Source organism: Setaria italica, chromosome III (assembly GCF_000263155.2).
Source record: "Setaria italica strain Yugu1 chromosome III, Setaria_italica_v2.0, whole genome shotgun sequence".
Taxonomy (NCBI): domain Eukaryota; kingdom Viridiplantae; phylum Streptophyta; class Magnoliopsida; order Poales; family Poaceae; genus Setaria; species Setaria italica.
In genome coordinates this window covers 44,523,476-44,548,001 of record NC_028452.1, presented here as the reverse complement: position 1 = coordinate 44,548,001, position 24,526 = coordinate 44,523,476, and the positions used below count along the sequence as shown (strand labels likewise).

The following is a 24,526-nucleotide window of genomic DNA, read 5'->3' as shown; positions in this document are numbered from 1 at the left end:
GTGTGTTTCTTCAAGTTCACTGCTGTTGTGGTGTAGTGTTAATGTACCTGTTCAAACTTCTCTTCCTCCTAATGAAAAACGTGCGTCTAAAAAAGGATAGCAGACTAATTCATACTCCATTTAAAAATTTAAGCTATACTTTGACTCGCAGTCACGGAAAATAAACTTGCACTGTAAACTTCCGTTGTAACATGTTATTGCTAACCAAAAAAATCATAGTCATGGGAAAAGTACTTTATTTTCAGTGCGAAGCCAAGGTACCTTTTTTTCGCATCACAAAAACCTACATATTAAGCTAGCTAATAATTAATTAATTAAAGGTATCAAAGTTTGAATCTTAGAACGTGTAATTTTGGCCCCATGTGGCTGTTCCAATAATGTGTCTATTTTATTTTGATTTGTGTGTTGATGCATAAATAAATTAAACAATCTTATCTGTGAGGCGCCAGCTGTTGTACAATTAACTTAATTAGCTAGTGGGGTTGTGGTACATCTTAATTTGTTATGAAGACCTCGGGGCTGTCTTACCAATTAGTATAGCCGTCCTGAATAATTAATATCCCAACTTGCTATTGATGTTTCTGTAGCTAATCTACTCCTTTATAATCCCATCTCAAGATGCTTAGTCGACATTCACAGCAACACTTGCTAGCTAGCTTCCATCACACAAGCATACAGACCAAGAAAAGCGCAATGGCGGAGCTCGCCTTTGGGCTTTCCAAGACGGTGGTTGAGGCGCTGGCCCTCAAGGTCAAGGACGCCATATCCTTGGAGGTGGAGCAGTGGAGGACCGTGGGGCGTGAGCTGGAGTTCATCGTAGGAGAGTTTGAGATTATGCAGTCCTTCTTCAAGATTGCCGATGAGGAGCGTGCCAAGAGCAATTTGGTGATAACCTGGGTGACCCAGCTCCGCAACCTGTCCTATGACTTGGAGGACTGCATTGAGTTTGTCCTGCATTTGGACACCAAGAATACATGGTATCTACGCTTTCTGCCACACTGTGCGGGGAAAGTAGTGCTGCCCGTGGACGAGGCAGTTGACCAGGTAAAGCAACTCAAGGCCCGTGTACTGGATATGAGTGAGAGGAACATGCGCTACAGGGTCATCAATGAGTCAGGCTCCAAACTTGACGCACGGATGCAAGAGCCATCCGCGGCAAGTGCAACTGAATTCGACATCCTCTTCAAGGCGAGGAATGCTGTTAAGGAGCAGAGTGGCTTTTGGGATCTCACGGGGTTGATCAATGGCAAAGATGCTGACCTTCAAGTGATCTCCCTGTGTGGCACAGGAGGCGATCTTGGGATGTCATCCATCATCAAGAAGGCCTACGACAACCCAAAAATTTGCAAAAGATTCAAACTTCGCGCCTGGGTGAAGCTGATGCATCCTTTCAATCCGCATGACTTCATCCAAGGCTTGGAGAATGAGTTCTTCATAAACTCTTGCGGTACGCAAGGAGAAGCCGAAGGTGTAGATTTCCTGAAGATGAAGGCGAATGAAGACGACTCTGATCTACTTGACAAATTCCATACGAAAGTCAAGGAGCACAAATACCTCATTGTGTTGGAAGATCTGTCTAGCATGGTTGAGTGGCACAATGTTAGGACGTACCTGCCAGACATGAAAAATGGGAGCCGGATTGTCGTTTCTACGCGGCAGCTCGAGATTGCAAGCTTGTGCATCGGTCAGCACTACCAAGTCTTGGAGCTCAGACAGTTCTCAGCTGATCACTCTGTTTTCGTCTTTTTAAAGGAGGTAAGCCACCAGGATCATCTAAAAGTTAACACCACCTACTAGTTTCATGAACTTTGTCATAAATGTCCCTAGGGCATAGTTATACATGTTGTCAAGTACCCTAAAACCAGCATTGGTAACATCATTTAGCATTCAAGCACTGAAACCATAATCTTACTATTACTAATTGGAGGCTCCTTTTAAAGCTTCCAGGTGAAGCCACCTAGGATTCCTATGTGGACACTCTAGAAAAAGAGAGAAATCCTAGAAATTCTCACAAAAAAGCAAAACATCCAACCATCAATCGATAGATTCAAATCATCATAGCCATTGGATCTATTATGTTTTCTAAAAAATTACCCACCTATACCATTATGAAAATAACCTAAAGTAACCCCTAAATCTATATATAAATTACTCACCTCTGCCATTATATAAAATAAACTAAAGTAACCCCCTAATCTTCATCCAAATTACCTACTTATGCCATTATAATCAATTAGCATGGCCAGTCTTGCCTCTCTTTTATCACCTGTGTAACTGCACCTTTACCCCACCAATCAAATTGTAGGCAAAACAACGGTCAGACAGGCCTCACTATTAATTCATCCTTATAACTTGACTAAAACCAAAACCAAAAACAAAACTCAAACACCAAAACTAGCTGGCAAACTAATAACAACTCACAAGTACCTGACAAGGCTGGAAGCCGGAAGCCCGTAAACTCATTCACATGGTCTCACAGTATAGTTACTGCAGGTTTTATAGTTTAGGGTGCATATCAGAATTTTCCAAGAGATAATTTGGTTATTCGGCATGGTCAATTGTCCATAGAGACAAAGCTGTGCCTTTGTTAGACTGTACATACTCCATCCATCCCAAAAACAAGTCACTCTAGAAATTTTCAGACACGTTAGTGAGGAAGTAAAATGACCCTACTGCCCTTATTTATTAGAGGAAGTTCTTATAAAAAGGCATGTTGAGCCATGTGCTCATCTAGTTTGGATGGAAACTAATGTTGATGCCTCCACTAGCTGTCCAAAAGTTATAATGACATATTTTGTCGGACAAATTCTAAACCATAGAGTGATTTGTATTTTTAGGATGGAGGGAGGAGTACATAATTTTCCCACAAAGTGTGTTTACAAGCCCCAATCAAACAAGATCAACAAAAGAGAACAAAGCACAAAGAAAACACAAGATGTAGTCCAACACCTCTAAACTTTATTGATCAATTATCATCTGTCCAATTTACTTCCTATGACATTATGAAAATAGTCTAAAATTACTCTCCTAAAAATCTATATCTAAATTTGAAGGACCGGGCGGGCTCTAGAGGAGGGTGGAATGGAAGCCTTTAAAATTACCTAGGCACAAATAGACCAAGGCACATCTCAACTTGGTCTTCCAGTCAAATCATCTTCATCTCTCAAAATTACCCACCTTTGCCATTATGAAAAATAACCTAAAGTAACCCCTAAACTTAATCTAAATTACCCACCTATATCATTATAAAAAATAAAAATAACCCCTAAATTTAAATATAATTAAATTACTCACATATACCATTACTTGAAGTAACCTAAATGACCATAAGTTGAATCCAAATTACTTACATATGTCATTGTAAAAAAATATGGCAAAGTACACTAATATATGATTCTAAGCTACATATTTCATTGTTCATTTAAAAAATTACTAACATAAGGTATTTATGCATGATGCTTGTCACCATGTAGATCATGCATAAATATATTGAGGCCATGAGAATATCGATTTACATGTCAAATACATAGATAAAACTAAGGGTTCAATGAAACACACATATCAAACACATTTGGAGGTGCAATCCAAAATGAAGAAAAAACTAAGAATATGGATGAAAATTATCAAAAGCAAATAAATATAAGTATACTTTTATATTAGTATTGTGTTAGAATGTTTAACAAATCCTAAACTCATACGTGTTATGTTTTCACAGCTCACTGACCTAACAGGAGAAGTGAGCATGCAGAACCCAGAAGCAATATTCTCATCTTTTTGCCCATTCAGCATGTTATCACGCATTGATCGTGATCGATCATGTGCAATAAAAGTTTAATGCTTTCCTCCTTGAGGACCATAGAAGATATTGGTTGAAATACCTTACCATTTATATATATGTATATATAGTCAATCTAACCTTCTCATAGACTCGTCTGAGGTTGGCCTTAGGCGGTAGTGGTGCCACAGCGTTGCTGTTGTTGATCCTGAAACTTCAAACAACATTAGTACTCAGGAATGTACCTGAGTAGCAAGCACTTTCGTGCTGGTATAACATGCTGTAACAATTATGCACTGTGCACTAATAAACTGAGAACAACAAAGGGGAGGAAGCATGCAGAAAACACAATGATGTAGGCCACCTCTCAGCTTTATTGACCAATAAACTTGGGTACAATGTGGGTACCTGCCACTGCCTTTCAATTACATAATTGGGTTCGATGAGGATTAATTGATCAGACTTGAGAGCTAAAATAAGATGGAAATATATCTGAACTAAAACTACTTCCTAATCAACTAGGATTGTTTAGGTAAGCGTCCACATCCATGTCGAACCCTGCCCATATTACAACAGAAACGCGTGCATTTCTTACTTCCTAGTCTTTGTTGGTCATATTACAACAGAAACGCGTGCATTCCTAATCAACAGAAGTGTTTTTTTCCCTAGTCTTTGTTGTGTGGTTGACATTGCAATCACGCCTTCATGAAATACATTTCTTACTTCCTATCTCTTTGCTGCTCCTTGCGTGTTGCATATATGAACTCTTTCTGTGTTTTCTTCTCTTCTTTCTTCCTATATTTGCAGGATTTTCGACTTGAAGATATGAATGAGAGGAATGCCCGAGAAGTTCGCAATTGGTTGGATACTTTTCTCCATGTAGGATGCAATTCAGAAGCAGACAAACTTGACAGTGATATAACTTTAACGCGCAACAATGTCAAACCTCCTATGGTCTCTTCTTTCTGTGGTTTTGCTGCTGTTAAGAATTCAAATATTGTTAAAATTGCCTACCGCCGCCACATGCTTAAGGAGACGTTCGACAAGTACGCTTGGGTCAATGTATCATGCCCCTTCAATCTAAAGGATTTCTCTTGGCATTTACTTTCGAGTTTGAATCCCGAATCACTACGAAATGAAGATCCTGTTGAAGAGTGCTGGAAACTTTTGCATAAGTATCATTGCCTTGTTGTTATTGTTGGAATGCAATCTAAGGAATGTTGGGACATGATAAAAGCTAACTTGACGTCTGGAACATATAGAAGCTGTATCTTTGTCATTACTGAAAAAGAAAGTGTCGCCACACACTGTGCCGCGTCAGAAGATGCAACGTACAACATCAAAGATTTTCCCATTGAAAAGGTGCGTTATTAGGTCGTTGAAAGCCTTCCAAATTCTAGTTTTGTAAAATCCATATTGAGGACCAGATACTTAGGTTTCTTTTTGTTCGAACTTGTGGTATATTCTCGTTTACTTTCTTATCTGTTGTAACGCTTCTGTTCTCAACTCTACCAAAAATGATGAAGTCTAAGGCAATTATCCCTAGTATTTTTATTTACTGTTATATACATTTGCATTTAAGAACAATGCAAGAAACAAAGGACTCCTACTAAGAAATATCCAGTTAAATTCATTTATGTCATACACTTTATTGAGTTTTTAGTCTTTTAAATTTTAGCACAAATTAAATGAGGTTGGGTACGTCTCAAAATTTCTGTTATGGATTTACTTGATATCCTGTAATATCCAATAAAATATTTTTTCCAACTCCTAAAATATTAAGTATAAATATTTTTGGTATCATGTAATATCAAGTAAAAAATTATATTTTTGAACTCCTAAATTTTTCAACATGACATTGAGACCTTGTTGTCATCATAGGTTTCTTGTACCTTCAATATGTCAACTGCAATTTAAATGGTCCATGCAATCACCTTCATAACCTTTTTATTCCTCTCATTGCAGGGAATTAAGTCTGATGATATGAGTGACGGGGGTGGCCCTTCACTTAAAATGGAAGAGTTACGTGATTGGGCCAATAAGTTTCTTCAAGTCGGGTGCCATTCGGAAGAAGACAACCCCCTCCAAAAAAAAATTTCGGAAGAAGACAAACTTGACAGCAAGATAACTTTGACACGGTACTGCTCCAAACATCATATTATCTCCTCCTTGTCTGAGTTTGGTGCTACTGAATCAGATTTGGTCAAAACTGTCTACAACCGCCACATGCTTATGAAGACATTTGACAAGTATACTTGGGTCAATGTATCATCACCATTCAATCAGGATGACTTCGTTGAGACCTTACTTTCCGATTTGAATTCAGAACCACTTCAACGACCTATATTTGTTTCAATTCCTGAATGTCAGTACCTTCTGCGTGAATATCATTGCTTTGTCGTCATTTGCGATCTGCAGTCGTTCAAGAAATATAGTCAAGTTCTAGAGTTCATAAAAGGTTCCTTATTAACATCTGGACCTTATAGAAGCTGCATAGTAACGATTACTGGTGAGGAAAGTGCCGTGACACACAATACAGGGGCAGAGGATGCAATGTCCAGCATCGAAGGTCGAACCGTAAAAACGGAGGTGTGTTTACTTGTCTGAAACATTTGTCCCTACCCTAGCTTTCATGGAACTGAAGTATTGAACATCTTACTCTCAGATTTCAATTGTTCCGTCTTCATGTTTTGCTATTGCAATTAAGTTGATCTAGAAGATGTTACTATTCTGACATAAAGGAAGAAATCCTCTGCAGGCCAGTGCCATTAGAATATAAAAGGTTGCATGTGAAAAGGTGATTAGAAACGAAAGGCAATGAGTATATACCACTTCAAAATTTAGCCAACAACGAAATTAATCTTTTGCTAGTGTTGAATTGCTAGTACTGGTAAAGTGGTAAAACATCATGGTCTTCTTCCTTATATATAATATCACCTATGTTCATTGCACATGATTTACTTGGAATCACAGTTCACAATCGCTATATGCTAAACTATTATTTTCATCAGGATATTATTTTAGGCATTACAGGGTATCATCAAATCCGATGTCACATCTTACATGGTCCATCAAAACATGTTATGTTGGATTGGATAGATACTCCGGTAAAAGCACAAATGATGTTCCACTGTTTGGTTTAGTTTCATAATCATGGGTCTATGTTTCGCCAATCAAACTCTACCTAATTTGTGAAGTCTGTTCAAGTTCTATATGTTTATTTTCTTTGGTATTAGTCGCATGCCCAAGCACTGCGACCTTTCCATAGTTGAGGGGCTCTTGTTCCTCCATTTTTCCTTTTACTTCCTGTGTATTGGCTTCGTCACCTGCCTCTTTCTCATCTTCAGGGTTTCCAGTGTGATGATCATGCGAACGGCAGAGGTGACCCTTCCATCTGGGAAACGGCCTGCCACTGGGAGTACAACTTCGTTCTTGTCGGACGGGACCTGGAGTTAAGGAAACTTGACCATCAAATTACTGGGACGCGCCACAGTAAGACATCTCATGTGGTATGTGTGCTGGGACTTCCTGGTGTTGGGAAATCTGCTCTCGTCCGAACCGTCTTTTATCGCGTGGTGCTTCGGAAGACGTTTGACAAGTATGTTTGGGTCAATGTATCCCATCCATTAAGTATAACAGACTTCTGTCGGCGCGTTTTAGTGCATATGCATTCAGAATCATTTAAAGTGGAAGAACCCATCGAAGAGTGCCGGAAGCTTTTGCACAACTTCCATTGCCTAGTAGTTGTTGACGGTCTACGGTCCAAGGAGGACTGGGACTTGATAAATGGTATATCAGTACATTCAAGTAGCTGCATCGTTGTCATTACTAGAGAAGAAAGTGTGGCAAACCATTGTACGCCGAGTGATGCAGTGTGCAACATTGAGGGTCTAGAACATGATGCAGCTCTTGATCTCTTCCAAACGGTATGTTTACTCCTCTGCTCTAGTTTAATTGACTCAACACAAACAGCTAATTTCCATGGTTCATTCATCCAACTCTGAGACAAGCAAAACATCCCCTGGGCAAATTCGTTTTGTGTCTATCTGTCAATCACGATTACCATTTGATGCTCACGAGATCATTATCCTATCTTTGTCCACTCTGCACTCCTGACCACCAAGTATACACCTCAGAAACCATAGATAACTCACTTTTTTTTTCTTGGTCATCGTTGTCAGTTAATTTGGCGTTCAGTTCTGCACTCAAGGGTTTCGGTTTATGAAAAGTTTTATCTGCAATTCATGCAAATGGTGTCGTGTGGTGCAGATATTATGCAACTGTTTAGCGAGTAGCTAATGCTAGTGATTTTTTGAACAATAGGAACTTGAGAAGGCTGGAGTTCATCAGCAACGGGACATGACCAAGTTGAAACATATCTTGTACAAGTGCGGTGGACTTCCCGAAGTAATAGTTGCTTTAGCTCGCCACATGGCTGATCTACGCGAAGATACATGGGAATGGGAGTGGATGCGTCTGAATGACAACTTTATGCATCTGTTGCAGACTAAGTCAGAGCTTGGTAGCATAGGAAGCCTATTCACCTGGATCCATTCTAAGATTCGTGGTTGTCCGCAACCTGTGAAGAAATGCATGTTCTATCTATCAATTTTTCCACAAAACAGCATAATTCGGCGGAGACGTTTAGTGAGGCGATGGATTGCGGAGGGCTTCTCTGAGCCTACTGATAGCAAGAGCCTGGAAGATTATATGGAGGAACTATTCCACAAGCTTGCGGCACTGGGCATGGTGCAGCGGCCACCACAGACAAATACCATGGCAGGTGCCAAGAGAATGTCCTTTTTCCAAGTCAGCGGTTTCTTCCGTGAATACGTCATCTCACGGCCAAGGGAAGAGAAAGTCTTTTTCCCAGTGGAAGTCACTGTGCTGGATGAGGGTCATCGCCTAACCACAGAACGTGTGGGGCAACACATAGCCATCGGGGAAAACTGGGAGAGAGATAGGATTGTATTTGATGGCATGAACTTCGAACGGCTACGGTCTTTGACAGTATTTGGAGACTGGACGCCATTCTTCATCTCTGAAAAGATGAGGGTGCTTCGGGTTCTGGATCTGGAGAATGCATCAGGTAGTGTAACCAATAAAGATCTCGAAGTAATGGTGGCATTGCTGCCTCGCCTCAAGTTCCTTTCCCTGAGAGGATGCAAAGAAATAACTCACCTGCCAAGTTCCCTAGGTACACTGAGGCAGCTTCAGACTCTGGATATCAGGCACACCTCCGTAGAATATCTACCAGTGAGCATCCTCAGGCTAAAGAGGCTGAACTACATTCGTGCCGGCACCATGCACTCAGCAGGTTATAATGGTGGTGTTGATTTGCCTCGTATTGAGCAAATGACCGCCTTGCACACACTGGGTGTTGTAAACGTCATATATCATTATGGCCTAAGAAGACTTACCCAGTTACACAAGCTTGGAGTGTCCGGTATTAGCCAGAAGAATAGCCGACAGTTGCTTTCTGCTATCTCCGGTCACAACCATTTGGAATCCTTGTCACTGGTGCTCGCAAAGGATAATCATGTTGTAAGTTGGGACGGGATCAACTATCCAAAGAATCTACGGAGCCTAAAGCTGTATGGGCATGTGCAAATGCTGCCACCACAGATCAAGGAGCTTCGCAATCTCGAAAAGTTGAGTTTAGAGATTATTTCATTTACAGAGGAGGACATAAAGGTCCTTGGGAAGCTTGAAAATTTACAGATACTACGTCTGTTTGTCAAGATGTTTGACAATGGTCAGCTCCAATTTCCTATCATGGGGGATGATTTCCCTCAGCTTAAGGTCCTTGAGATTGATTGCAACTCCAATTTACATATATGTTTTCCACAACGAACAGTGCGGAATCTTGAGGTTCTAAAGGTTTGCTATCATAGTGGATCGCCATTGCAGCTGTCTGGCCTAGATCACATGATTTCCCTCAAGAAAGTTTGGCTTAAGGGTCCATCTGATGGGGCACTCTTGGACTCCGTGCGGCAGCAACTTGACAGGAATCCCAAGAAACCTGTTTTCGTGCCGGTAGAATGATCCTGTATACTCCACATTCTTCCCTTACTTTTACCTTCTGTATGCATTTGACGTTCTATTCTCTTCCTATTTATGAAATACTTCATCGTAATGTATATCTATAAGCTCCGAGGAATCGGTTTCACGAAGTATGTCCAAATATGATGACTGCTCTTTCATTTTCAAGAGACTTTGTATGCAAAATGTGGCCTTTGCAGAGGAGAAAGTAATGCCTGTACAGCAATTGAGATTGGACTATAGTCCTCAAACCGTTCAAATTCAAATGCACATGTTAGCTTACAGTCCTTTTTCACATGGAACCATATCTCTCTTTTAATGATGTTCAATTTGAATCGGATTTCTTAAAAGGAGCTGCTCCTTCCTCGCACCTCCGCATTTCACGGCCTCCCGAAGCTCTCCGCGTTTGGACGCGTGGCGCAGTGAGGCAAGAAGAGCAGCGCAGCCTGGCGCCTCTCCTATTCTCTCATCCACTCGCAGTCCTCCCTCCCTGCTCTCTCCCTCGGAACCAAAAGCGGTGGCAGCCTAATCTGGCGAGGGAAGGCGGCAGCAGCGCGACATCGCCGGAGAGGGAAGGCACGGTGACACGGCCAACGCAGAGGTCTCTTCCCTTTTTCCCCTTGATCCACTCTCTCCCGTCCTCATCCCCTCCCATGCCTCATCTACTCTCTCCTCTCTCTCTGCACGGTGTGGGCTGAGCCCGCGGCGGTGGCACCTCGGTGGAACAGGAGGGTGATGGAGGTGGGTGGAACAGCCGGCGGCTATGGCGACGGCGAGGGTAGTGTCTGAGGTGGGCCAGAAGCTGAGAGCGATGGCTTCTGCAGACTCCATGCCCTTTCTTGCCTCCGTGTGTGCTCTGCCGGTCGCCATCGACCTCAATGCCGGTGTTCACCCTCTTCTATGGACGATGCCCTCATTATATTCGATGAAATGGGCACAAGGTATACATTTTCTTTCCCTTCCAATTTTTCTTGCTGATTTGTAAAGTTTCCATCTCTACCAATTATGCTAGCGTATTCAGGTTCAGAGTTCGGAGTCTAAAAGAGAGGTTGACAAGTAGTGGAACTGATACTGCCGCCCTCTTCCTCCACTTGCTCAACTCTGTCTCTCATGCGATGCCTCTTGATTTCTTGACAGAGTCATCTTCCTAGAAAATAGTGTAGGGACCAGTGGAGTATTGCTACCCATTTGTTCTTACCATTCGTGTTCCATCTATTTTTTATGCCTGATTTTTTTTGCAGGCTACTACAGTTGCATTTTTCTTGAAGTTGACTGTACAGGATTTGTGGAAACTCATACCACCTGAGTTCTATTGCATCTTTCTTCAAGTTGACTGTACAGGATTTGTGGGATGAGACCTAAGTTCTATCCATCACAAGCTTCATTCACGCAAAAGCAGAAGTTGAGTTTTTTTTTCCTATGCTTGCAACTGAACCTGTTGATACACTGATACTCTGACTTTTTTATCTGTATAGCTTAAATGGATGAATCAGGACTTTTGTTCGCACACAAAGACCTTTGATTAATTGTACCTTCCTTTGATAGTTGCCTAGGAAATCATTTAATCTCTTAGATAAGCTCCAGCCGTTAGTGAGGTGATTCATCTGTTCTTTCTTTCTTTCAATCCTCTTTGCATTCATCGTCTTTCAAATTTATTGCATTAACAGTTTAACATAGTATATTTTGGTATGAATGCTGTGCAGATATTACACCTTGCAATTCAGCTGTCGTTGCCATGAGTGCTGGAAATTTTTCAGCAAGGTGATTCGTCTATTCTCTCTTTCAATCTCCTGTGTAATGTATTGGAAAATTCTATATGTGTTATTCTTTTCCATGGACAATATATTTAGGATGCTATCTTTTGCTATTTATTTGTAGTAGATAACATTTTTACCCGAATTTCTAGCTGATACTTGATTTAACTTATTGCTATACATTCTTCTGAGATAATTTGCCACAGGTTATCTACATGATTTGATCTTCTGAGGTAGCAAATTGGAACCTCATCTCTTAAGAGTAGAATTGCAGAGTTTTATGCTGGTTAATCTATAGGCAAATTAATCTTGCAATGCTCCAACCCAGCTTCACTGAATGTATGCCTTCACGATTTCTTTTAATGCTGCAATGCTTCGCTTACTTTCAGAGTACTAAAAATGTTTGTACAGCCATCATCACCTTTTTTTGAAAAAAATTGTTCATAACGATCCCTATTTGCCAATCAGATTATTGTATATATCTTAAAATTTTGATTTGCATAGCTGAGTGCATTTGAAAGATAGTTTGAACTACAATGTATGAATTTTAATGATCATTTCATTTGCATGCTTCACTGCAGGTTGCTGTGGATCCTAGAATAGATACAGATGTAATAGTGGATAGCGATAAGATGCTAGACATTTACCTGTTTCTCATTGAACTTAAAAAAATTTGAACTACTTTGGCTGACACCTAAAGCAATCACGACAACTTCACTTTTTCCTCTTCAGACTACTATTTCTTATTCTAATATTGCAGGCGTGCAGTCATTATACCTCTTTTTTGTCATGGTTTTATTCTTTTCATTAACTTTGGCTGCTTTCGTTCCCCTTGATTGTTTGTATTTCTGTGATCATGAACTCATGATAGGGCACGTAAAGCGTGCCGTATGTTCTAGTGTAATTAAACGGCCAATAGATCTTGAGTTTGTCAAAGTCACCTTAGGTTTAGCGAGCAAGTCGCATTCCCACTGAAAGAATAATTAGCAGAAACTACAAGTATTGAGTGATCAAATACCATCACAAAAAATCTAAGGAGCTGAGAGTTCGCCTCGGCCTTTTCTCCCAATTCCTTTTTTACTCACGTCCCCAACACAAGTCAAGACTCAAAGAAACCAGTCCAGTCACAGCCACTGCCAGTTGCTGCTTTGCGTGCCCATTTTTTAGATAAAGGAAAACGTTCCAGCCTCCACAACGACACTAGGTGTATATAGCTGAGGTTGCACGCTCATACTGACGCTCAATCATTTAATTGTGGGATCTTGGTAGGCTAGCTACAGTGCGTGTAACGATAATGCTACTTAGGACTCTGTTTGGATTCACCCATCTAAATTTTAGCTAGCTAAATTTTAGTACCTCTTTTTTAAGCTAGCTAAAGGGCAGCTAGCTAAATTTTAACTATGGCTAAATGTTGAAGAGATATTTGTTTATCCTACCCCTCCCTCCCACTTCTCATCAATATTTTCCAAAAAAGGTGGAGAGACGATTCGGTCTTTTACCGGTTCATCTTGTTAGGCTCGGTACTTGAACGTGTCCAGCACGTACTAGCCTTGTTACATGCCTGCTCGAAGAACCTTGAGCTGGTCTAGCATGGCTTGGTTCCTGATCTGTCGCCCCTCTGCTTCCTCGACGATGATGCGAACACGCAGCAGCTTGCGGTGCAGGTTCTCATCAGAGGATAGGGAAGTCTCCTGGGAGAGCTTCTAGACGAAGAAAGATACCGATCGATTGACGACTTCACCCAAAAACGTAGAGAAGGCTACCTCCATTTCCACGTTAACTTGATCACTCAATCACAGTGGAAGTTTGATGGCACTCAGTCGCAGCTGTGCAATACCGTAGCATCTTTTACGGTACACAATACTACTACTTAGTGATATATAGTATATAGAAGATCTAATCATCCTATAGTTATTATAGGTAATTTATAATTATTATAGGTAATTTAGTAATTATTACACTGTAAAAAGTGAGATTCCAAATGGAATGATCTTGTAGACTTTATGGTAGTGTAAAAAAATATTATAGCGATGTTATTTGTGGCCATAATACCCTTGTACTACTATACTACTCGTGTATACTACCCATACCACAGGTAAAGTTTTCAGTAGTATGCAATTAATCTTGATCATCGGATGTTTTTATACTAGTCCTTTTCGAACACTAGTATAGCTTAGTATTGTGCACCGTGAAAGAGTAAAAATATTGTGGTATGGTCTTATTTCTTGGTGTTACGTTGTTGCTCTCGGGCCCACACGGTCAATGCTCTTAATTTGCACGGCAGATGAAAATTTTTGAAAACAAACCATATGAATTTAAGACTACTTCCGGACTTTGTTGACCAAGAGAGGCATTACGAGACAACAACGCCTGGCTCACAAGACTCATTTTTGAGAAAAATGTGTGGTTACTAGACTCCCTTCAGTCCTGAAAACAAAACTTTGACAACGACAAGGCTTAGGAAGTGACAATATTTGCTAGTCAAGTATGTTTATTAAAGAGTAAAATATATAGCCGATCCTCTAACTAGTCTAGGTGTGTCACTTAGGTCCCACACTCTCAAATTGCATAATCAACTCACTCTTTTTGGGTGCCATCACAGGTCCAAACGGGCCTAACCCGCTCTGGAAGCCGACGTGGCATGCCACATGGGGGTGACGTGGAGGGTAGGCCAGCTAGCCATCTAAGGGCTACTTTGGCAGCTCAGGTCAGGTCTACCCAGAGCAGCACAACCCCCCCCCCCCCTAATTATCCTGGGCCTGCGCATCCCTGCCCAGACTACGAGAGAACACCCTCCTTCCGATGTCACCGTTTGGGAGTCAAACTCCAGTGGAGGACCCCTAGTCTCTTGTGCACACTATACCGAAAATAGCCCACAATTCACAAAATACCTCAAAAAATACCTAAAAATCAGGGGGGAAATCCAGAAAAATCAGAAAAAATAGCAACTTGATAAATAAGATACAATCCAGGACTTGGGCTTCAGATGATACATAAGGGACAATCCCCATCCATACATCCTCCCATAACTTTGTTTGTTTTCCTCCTCTTACTTTCATAACTCTACCTCGTTGGAACCATTGTCTTATTTCCATCAAACCTCTCCAGAATTGGGATCCGCAAGCTCTGCATAGTTGGAAGATACTTTTCTGGCCAAGGTATTTCCATCTTAGTAGCTCTATGCACATGCTGTCATCCCCTCTCTCAAGTCTGTCCACCCATATGGACAGTAAACAAACATCCATAGCTCTAATATCCATGAAACCTAGTCCACCGAAATCTTTAGGTCTGATCAATGCTTCCCACTTCACCATGTGGTACTTTCTTTTCTTCCCAGTCCCCTGCCAAAAAAACTGGGACCGAATTGTATCCAGAATCTGGTAGTTACCCTCATACAAGAGGTACACCCCCATAGTATACATAGAGGTGTTGGACAGGCATGAGTTAATAACCACTGATTTCCCTCCAGAGGAAAGTGTGTCACACTTCTAGGTACTTAATCTTCTCTATGTTTTCTCTGCTACATAACTCAACTGTGCTTTAGTTAGTTTAATATCACTGACTAGTGGTCCCAAGTAGATGATGGGGAGTGTGCCCACATTGCAGCCAAAGATGTCTACTAACTTTAATTGATCCTCAGCTCCCATCCCAATTCCAAAGACTTCACTTTTGTTGTAGTTTATCTTCATACCAGACATGTTCTCAAAACAGAACAGCATGAATTTCATGTTCCTCAGTGTCCTATCATCCTTTTTTTAGGAACATGATGGTGTTGTCCGCATATTGGCCTGTGACAGGCATCCATCAACCAAATGTGGCACCAGCCTTTGAATATCTCCCGCGCTGCTAGCCGAACTCAACATTGCTGACAAGGCGTCGCCCACCAAATTAAACAGGATAGGAGACAGTGGATCCCCTTGTCTCAGCCCTTCGTAGCTCCTGAAGAAAGCTCCTCTCTCTCCATTGATGTCAATAGCTACCCTTCCCCCTCTCACAGCCTGCATCATCCACCCAATCCACGAGACGAGAAACCTTTTTTATTTAAAACCTCTTCCAGGAATTGCCAACTAACTCTATCATACGCTTTCTCAAAGTCCAGCTTGAGGATTACCCCCTCTTCTCTTCTAGCCCTCAGCTCATGCAGGACTCCTTGAAGTATCACCACTCCATCCAAGATGTTTCTCCCTAGGATAAAAGCTGTTGGGTTTTTGCTAATGATCTTATTTGCAATTTTCGTAAGCCTTCGGGTCAGGACTTTTGTGATGATTTTATAGATAACATTTAGGAGACAAATAGGCCTGAATTGCATAATGTTATTGGGTAACTTCAGTTTTTGAATTAGGATAATCACTCCATAATTGAGCCGCATTAGATCAAAGGTACCATTATACAACCCATCCAGCATCTCCTTGATATCTTCTTGCACTAGCACCCAGAATTCCTCGAAAAACTCTACAGAAAAACTGTCCGGGCCATGAGCCGTGTTGTTCCTTATCTCTTTCATTGCTTGATCAAGCTCTTCTAAGGTGAAACTCTTGGTTAGCTCCTCATTATCCGCCTCCGACACCCACTGTTTCTCCGACCACATATTTCCAGCCATGTGAATATCTGCTATATCTTCCTTTCCAAATAGCTTCTTATGATATTCGGTGATATGCCTCCTCAGATCTTCCATATCTGTGATGACCTCTTCACCATTTTCAAGTGACTGGATTGTTGTTTTCCTTTTTCTTCCATTTGCGTATTTGTGGAAATAGGAGGTATTAGAGTCACCTTCCAGGACCCATCTTTCCCCACCCCTCTTTCGCTGGTATATCTCTTCTGCTGCGTATATGTCTAGAAGCTCTCTTTCAAGGCTATATCTATACTTCCACTCCTGTCCAGTTAAAGTTTTCTGTTCGGCCATCTCATCTATTTGGCAAATCTCCCGTGGAAGGTATTGTTTGAATTTCTTTTGCTCACTTTCATAATTCTTTCCCCAGCCTTTTATAGCTCTTCTCATCTTCCCTGAGATTATATGCCAGTGGTCTAAAACATTGTGTTTGAATCTAGCTGGCCATCTCTCCACCACCCATTCTTTGAAGCCTATTTGTTTAAGCCAGCTTGGATCGAATTTGAAGTATCTTAGCCGCGACGACTACTCAATACTTGTGTTAAGGATAAGCGGGTTATGGTCTGATCCGATCCGATCCTACTTGCCATCTGTACTTTTGTCAAATTGTACTTGTCTTCCCATGAATTTGTTACAAAGACTCTGTCCAAAACATTTTGTATTGGAGTAATTTGTTTGTTTGACCAAGTGTATCTGCTACCACTTCTGTGTAATTCTCTTAGTTCAGTAATAGAAATCATATCATTGAAAGCATCCATGAATCTGACATTCACATTTCCGGTAGATTTATCCTCCACTCTTCTATTACTGAATCTGACATTCAGTAATAGATTGAAGCTCGATGCCCCTGTCGGATTTATAAGCCCAGCAGTCCACCAGGGGATTACCCAAGTGGTTGATTTGTAGGTGAGGGTGATTGCGAAACCAAGAACTCGAAAGTGATCGCGAGAACACGAAGGGGACACAAGGGTTTTAGATAGGTTTGAGCCTCCGGAGAGTAATACCCTACGTCCTGTATGCATGGATTGTATTGCTTGCTATTAGATGAGTTGGGATTGGATACCCTCGGGGGGTGCCCTTAGCTGCCTTATATAGGCTGACGACCGAGGATTACAAGTCGGTTTGAATCTAATCTACTCAGTATTTACATGGAAAGCAATCTGAGTCGAGCTACAAAACGCGTCCCACAATGTCCAGGTAGATTTAGGCACTCTTGTTGCCTTGACGTGTACTCCAAGTAACTTCATATCCTCAGCCCACATGTCCTGGTCGAGCGGGCTCACTTGTCAGGTCTGGCTAGTATCCTGTTGGGTAGGGACCCATGGGGTACCCATATCCCTCACCCCCCACCGCATCCTTAGCCCAACTAGGGATCTGCCGCGCCTTGCCGCTGTCTCGATCGCGGCCACCACCCACTACCCTACTGTGGGGACCTCCCTTCGGGAGTCCCGCTGATCACTTGTATTAGTTCTTGGATTAGTAGGCTAATACATTTACCATCACAGTTCAATATTTTAAGCAATTAAAGGCGTATAATTTAATAAAAGAAAGGTTTTCACCCTAGCGCAGCGAAAGGAAGCGCAGGTGCCCATCCACTAAAAAGATGGTCTAAAACACCTGGAGTCCCGCGTGATGAAAGTAAGGCTGAGTACACTTATGGTTGGTACTCAACAAATCCTAACCTTAACTAGTATATTAAATGCAATATGGGAGGTGGTCAAGGAATATGGTCGAGAGGCAAAACCTATGCGTAAAGCATCTCACATATGCAAGTGGATTTAAAAAGGTGAGTTTTATAAAAAAAAACTCTCTAAGATGTTATTATTATATTATATAATGAAAGTTGTGCTCCTGGAGGGGGAAGCTGCCTCCCCTACCAGTCCCCAAGTTTTAATTCTGGAATTCGGTCCACGACCTTCATCCGGTATTCTCATTACACTAATTCCCACCCAAAGACTAATCATGGGGGCTTTAACAAAGTGGCCCCGTAACCGTGAGCCTTGGCTATCGATAGATCAAAATTCTGCGTAGAGGTGTACACATCCATACGTTCGATCAGCCCATACCTTGTTCCTAAGCGGTACTAACCTATGAGATCCATGCCCGCCCGTGTCTATCTCTAGACAACATTCCCTAGGTCCATCCATGGATATACTGGGATCTAAACAGGGGCCACTAACCATCCGCTTCGTGGATCCAATCCCGAAAAATGTGCACAATATACATAAAATAGGGCCTCTGGCCCTCAGGGTCTCCGACCCTCTAAACAGACAACCTGTGCCGACCGGACCTGGGACTATGCGAAGGTCCTACTCCAGCATACCCGTTGCCCACCTTAGCCCCTTGGGATGGATGACTAGATTCAGCTAGCAGGGTTCGAATCAAGACCTCGCATGAACAGGCACTCCCGAAGGTTGTACCTTTTTGGCACGTATGGTAGTATGCGTCAAAAAAAAGACTCTCCTAATGAATCGGTCCTTACTTTACCAGGGTAAGCGTCAGGACAGTATGTCCTCCACAGAGGTTGTCCCCTTACCCACAGGTCCAAAATATACCCTAGGGTTTGTATTACTATCATCTTGTTATTAACTCACGCATTCCAAAGGAAAAAAACCTTCCAAAATCTTTTTATAAAAACATAAATATTTATGGTGGTGTGTTAGATCCTCCCCGTAAAAGATCCAACTAGGTTTTATTCCCTATTTATGGGGCATGAGTCATCTTGCCTAGCGTATCTATTATAGGAAGGGTTGGAGGGAAAAGTAGTTTTCCTAGGGCGGTTTGGCCTACGGCATTTCAATAGCAAAAGGGAAAAATCTAGCCAGCACGTATCCTAAAGAAATAATTTAGAAATTAATGCAATCCATTGTAAGTTGGTCATGTTATTACTCTCGCACTCGATGGGATAAAGTATGTGCTAGGAGTCAGGACTTACCTTCGTCAAAAATCCTTAACGCCTCCTAGGGCAACTAGGGTTCTTAGCTTCGGGCCTTCTGGACCCTCGGCTTCGGGGTAGAGCCTGGTCATCTACCGGCTGATAAAAGCGCATAAAATAAAAATCAATAAAACAATACACCAATCAATTCCTAAGGAATGAAAAGAAAGGAAGGGGATGAATATTCTAGGAATTACCTGATAATTACGGGTGAATTCCCAGGTATTTGAAGAATAATTCATTAATTATTTAGAAATGGGTTTCTAAATAATTAATGGGTTGGGTGGCTGGATTTTCAGGAAATTCTAGGGAATTTAATGATTAATTCCCTAGAGTTGTTTAAGGTTTTGGTCGGACAACACGACGACTATGTTTGGACGATAATTGAGATTTTGATCGGGTGGCATAATGGCTTGGGTGGATTGGTATCTGGAGTTTTAGATTGGGCGGCATAACAACTTAGGTGGGTTGGTATCTGGAGTTCTAGATTCGGCAGCATAACGACTATGCCGGGATGATATCTGAGATTTTGATTGGGCAGCATAATGGCTGGGTTGGGGATAAGGGTTTTGATTGGGCATTATAACAGCTAGGTTGGGTCAGGGTTCGAGGTTTTAGTCGGGGCAGCATCCCGACTGGGTTTTTGGACATACCCTAAATATGATTTTGGTGCTGGGTGGTGGCTAGGAAACTTGCACGATGAGCTCAGCTTTATCATGGGAATCGGCCCTACGGCAGGTGGAGCTCGTCAAGTTCCTTGGAAAATGGTTTACGCAGAACAACCAGTAGGATGTTGGGTCCGTGCTAGGTTTAAGGGCTTGAGAGCTTGCTCGACGGACACCACTTCGACCTGACCTGATGCTAGGGGATAGTCACACAGCGACAGGTCAAGCTGGGCAAGATCAAGCAGGAGGGGAATGGATGCTAGAGGTAGGGTAGTTGCGGGAGCTAGCAGTGAGCTCGAGCTTGAGCTCTCAGTCTCCTGCTCGCTCGTCTCTTTCGTTGTACTGTGAAAGGGAGCACAGGTCCGGTATTTATAGGACGCCAAGACGCGTTGGTTCTACGGCTGGACAGTTGGTGCGTTTGGCTTGGAGACAAGATGGGACGGGATCATCCCATCCCCGTTTTTTGGGATAGGACGATCCTATTTTATGTTTGGTTGAAAGGGATGGGTCCGTCCCAGTTCTTTGTTTGGTACGGGGGATCGAGGGAATGGGATGGATGATGATTTTAACACCGTTAGCCATAGTAAATGGACCCTACCTGTCATCTAAAAAGTGGACCCCACTTGTCATTGTCTATTCAATATTTTTCGTATATTTTTCTTTCTTCCTTGGCTTTATCGTTCTTCCGACCGCGCCGCCCCTACTCCACCCCGCTCCCCTGGGCCACGGCTGCCCCGCGCCGGGGAGCTCCTCCGCACCCCTCCGTTCCCGACGGTAGCCCCTCCGCACCCCTGGGCCACGGCCGCCGCCGCCCCTGCTCCACCCCGCCGCCGCCCGAGGTAGCCTCCTCCGCGCCCCTCCATGCTAGGGGGCGCCTGTCCTCCGGCCGTGCCGCCCAACGGCTGAACCGCATGAACAGGGGATGACCCCGTCCGCCACTTTTGGTGGGACAGGGACGTCCCGCATCTGGAGGGTATGTTCCCTCCTGAGGATGTCCCCATTCTACATGTTTCTCAACCAAACGCAGGATAAAGTGGGATCGTCCCGTCCCGTCCCGTCCCACTTCGTCCCTGCAACCAAACGCACGGTATAAGCTCGCGCTGTTAAAAATACATTAACTGCCGATGCGTGCACCAGCTCGAACTATCCAGAGAACACTGGTATCCTCTACTGTGTGCTAACATCCCTGCTCCCCTAACGGTAATTGTTTATTCGTTCGCGTGCTCCTGACGCAGGCCGTAGTAGTTATCTTCTTATCTGACTAAGGGGGCGTTTGGATGTCAGGGGCTAAACTTTAGCCCTGTCACATCACACATTCGGATGCTAATTAGAAGGACTAAATATGAGCTAATTACAAAACTAATAGCAGAACCCCTAGGCTAAATCACGAGACGAATCTATTAAGCCTAATTAATCCATCATTAGCGAATGGTTACTGTAGCACCACATTGTCAAATCATGGACTAATTAGGCTTAATAGATTCGTCTCGCGATTTAGCCTAGGGGTTGTGCAATTAATTTTGTAATTAAACTATGTTTAATGCTCCTAATTAGTGTCCAAACATCCGATGTGACAGGGGCTAAAATTTAGCCCCTCCCTGCCAAACACCCCCTAAGTTTTCTTGCATGTTATGGTCGCAAAAGGCAGCGAGCTGCGAGCAAAACTCCTGTTCAATTCTACTGTGCCGTCGAGCTAATGCATGCATCGATCTCTACCGTCTCTGACGCCTGGGCCCTCGTATCCAAACCGAGCCAAGCCGGTTCACACATGCAACGCGTACGTGTGCACACAGAAGCAAACCTGTTTAACTAATTAATGCATATCGATGACAGCTGGGCCCCACAATTATTAAATCACAACCAGCTACGAACCTCTTTTTAACTACCAGGAGCATACTTCATGCATGCAGGAGAAAGTATTTTAACTAATCAAACTTATGACAGCTGGGTCCCCAACCATCTGTTTCAACATATAACACAACCGAGAAGCAAACCCATTTAGCTAATGCATCTTAGGGGGTGTTTGGGAGCACTTCACTCCACAAAAAATTGCTCCACTCCACCAACTCCGAAAATTTCGCAGCCAAACGCGTCTAGCTCCAGCAACTCCGGCTCCAAGAAAAAAGGTGGAGCAGGGGGTAGATCCACGTTTTTTGTGGAGTACCTCAAGAGGTGCTCCAAAAACCCCCTGTACAGACCTCCTCGTGGAGTTGGTGGGTATTTACCCACCATTGCCACTCGTTACACAGTACCGGTTCGCGCAAATAAAAACTCCCGTCGCCTGTTCCACCCGCGCGCCGGCCGCCGCCCCGTCCCGCCCGCCGGCCGGCCGCCGCCCGCCGGCCCGCCGCCGCCCGCGCGCCGGCCACCGGCCGCCGCCCGACGCGCCGCCCCACCCGCACGCCGAGCCCCGACGCGCCTGCCCGCCGCGCCCCGACGCGCTGCCTGCCCGACGAGCCGGCCGCCGCCCGCTGCGCCGCCCGCGCGCCGCGCCGCCCGCCGCCCGCGCAAGCCTGCAATAGCCATCAGCCCATCACTTGTTGACAACGCATGCATGGCATTGCTGCTGATGGTGTTCCTGGCAGGGCCAAAGATCACGGACCCGGTGGCGCTCAAGAGCGAGGCGCTGGAGCTCGTCCGCGGCTGGCCGTCGGACCTCCTGGCCGTGATGCGCAGCACGCCCGAGGGCGCCGTGGTGCGGACGCCGCTCGTGGACCGCGCGTGGTTCCCCCATCAGAGCTTTGAATCAGTTCTACTCGATTTGGATTTTGGAGTCTCCCAAAGCGAAAGTTTTCCCCTTTCTTTTGGCTTGCATTTGGCTCGTGTACAGGAGGAAAGAAGGGGAGGATAGAGGAGAGACAGACATGTGGGTCCGTCACAAAGGGTAAAATAGGCTATTCACAAGAAGTGCTCATGTTTTTGGAGCTGGAGCACTGCCACCAACCAAACCCGTGCAACAGCTCCATGTTTTTCTGGAGTTGTTGGAGTGGAACTAGGAAAGTGTGGAGTTGGTGGAGTGGAGTTGGTTTTTCTGAAGTGAAGTGCTCCCAAACAACCCCTTAGTCTTAGGGGCGAATGAGCCATACCATATAGCTTCCATCAAGCTAAGTACGTGCATGCATCATGCAGACAGCTTGCATGTTCACGTTTAAAAAGACACTTCTTATTTTGCTCTAGCTAAATGTGATTAAGCCAACAGACGTTTATACATGCATTCATGTATGCAAAGGTGATGCGTGGCGGAGGAGGTGGCAGAGGTGGCAACGGCGAGGGGGATGCACTGGGGCGACGGTGGCCGCAGCGTGACGTCGTGAGCGGGAACGCGCGGTTACCGTGCACAGCGTGGGTGCACGCGTGCGGGAGGCGCGTTGCCGCGGTGCGGAGGGAGGCGGAGAGATTGGGCCAGATGGGGCGGCTTGGCGAGGCACATGTGGTGCTTCCCTCGACGGGGCGGGAGATGGCCGGAGCGTGCAGATCGACTCGGCGGCCGTCGACGGCGGCGTCGTGCATGGGAATGGAGAGAAGGGGGGAAGGGAGCGGGCAGAGGAGGAAGATGGCGACTGGGATGGGTCGGGCCAAGACTTGGGCGGAGCATCACGCGCGTGACCGCGTGTGGGGGTGAGTGTGGGTGGGGGAGGGAGAAGCAGTCCAACGAGAGTTTAGGGTTTTGTTTTTTATTTGAGTAAGTTTTGGTTTGAAATTTAATTTGGATTTCAAATCCAAATAAAATTTGAGTTAGAGAATTGAGTAACTCAAAGAGAGGGGCTTTTGAAGGGGTCTGTGGGTTAGAAAGGTTTAGGTATGACTAGGATTGGTTAGAATTCCATAGGAGTTTGATTTGGAAATTAATATTCAAAAAAGTCTGAATATTAATCTTAGAAAATTATTCCTAGGGTTTGAGGTATAGGTTTGGGATAGATTTCTAAAGCAAGCAAATGCATCACACATATGGATTTAATGCATGGTTTGATTTGTAAAATTAGTTTTGAATATTCCGGAGAAAGGGATTATGTTAGAATTTAAGAAAAAATTTAAAAAGTACATATTTTTAAATGCTCGAAAAAACGGTACGTTACACCTACCGCCCGAAGATTCCTCAGGTACCCCAAAACCCCCAACCTTGAAAAGCTCACATGACCTCACTAGATTTGAAGAAAGAAGAGGAAAGCTGTGTGAGAGAAAAATTAGGGTGTGTGGGAAATGAAAAGTGCTTGGGTGCGATATAGCTTTCCCAATCTGGATTCGCTCCACGGGCTCGTCAGGAGTTTCAACGGTGTTTGCATCCGTCTCAGCAGTTACAGAAACTCTGCTGCAGCAATCTACTGGATGTGCACGTACGTTCATTCAGATCCCAAGCTTAATAACGATGCTTTCATGCGATCCTCCAGTGATCCTATTTTCAGTTTGGGCTAACACACTCGAAATTATGTCTAGCAACACCCAAAAAATAGCTATTTAAATTTCACCATAGATACCAGACATCCTATCTTGATTTGAATATGGGTAACGACGCCGGTTTCTACACCCAAACGTCCATCTCCTCGGAATGATCAGGTTCCTAAAGCCTAACATATACATATACCAAAGACGAAGCCTGGCTTGGTAAAAGCTACAAAGAGAAACTGTGTAAACTATCCTCTCCTCTATGGAAAATTGAAGCCCTAAAAATTTGTTAAAATGTCTGCAAACATGAACCCATGCATTGTCCTGCAAGGAGTTGGAAAGAAATTTCAATAGATTTGC

The 24,526-nt window shown here is 43.6% G+C and overlaps 1 protein-coding gene and 1 long non-coding RNA gene across 6 annotated transcripts; both read left to right on the top strand.

The window, feature by feature from the left end:
* The first annotated feature begins 654 nt into the window (after positions 1 to 654).
* Positions 655 to 10,003, top strand: LOC101779054. Its single transcript, XM_022825074.1, has 5 exons — positions 655 to 1,755; positions 4,583 to 5,137; positions 5,741 to 6,364; positions 7,123 to 7,701; positions 8,099 to 10,003. Exons 1-5 carry the CDS (start codon positions 694 to 696, stop codon positions 9,818 to 9,820), a joined length of 4,542 nt encoding a protein of 1,513 aa, XP_022680809.1. The 5' UTR covers positions 655 to 693; the 3' UTR covers positions 9,821 to 10,003.
* A 186-nt stretch (positions 10,004 to 10,189) lies between these two features.
* On the top strand, positions 10,190 to 12,323 carry LOC105914063. Of its 5 annotated transcripts, none has more exons than XR_002676806.1 (4): positions 10,190 to 10,418; positions 10,546 to 11,412; positions 11,521 to 11,578; positions 12,153 to 12,323. It is a non-coding gene; the product is annotated as an uncharacterized LOC105914063 (long non-coding RNA). The 5 variants fall into 5 exon arrangements; XR_002676804.1 differs by having other exon boundaries at positions 10,190 to 10,758; positions 10,839 to 11,412; XR_001163592.3 differs by having other exon boundaries at positions 10,193 to 10,758; positions 11,059 to 11,412.
* Positions 12,324 to 24,526: the final 12,203 nt, after the last annotated feature.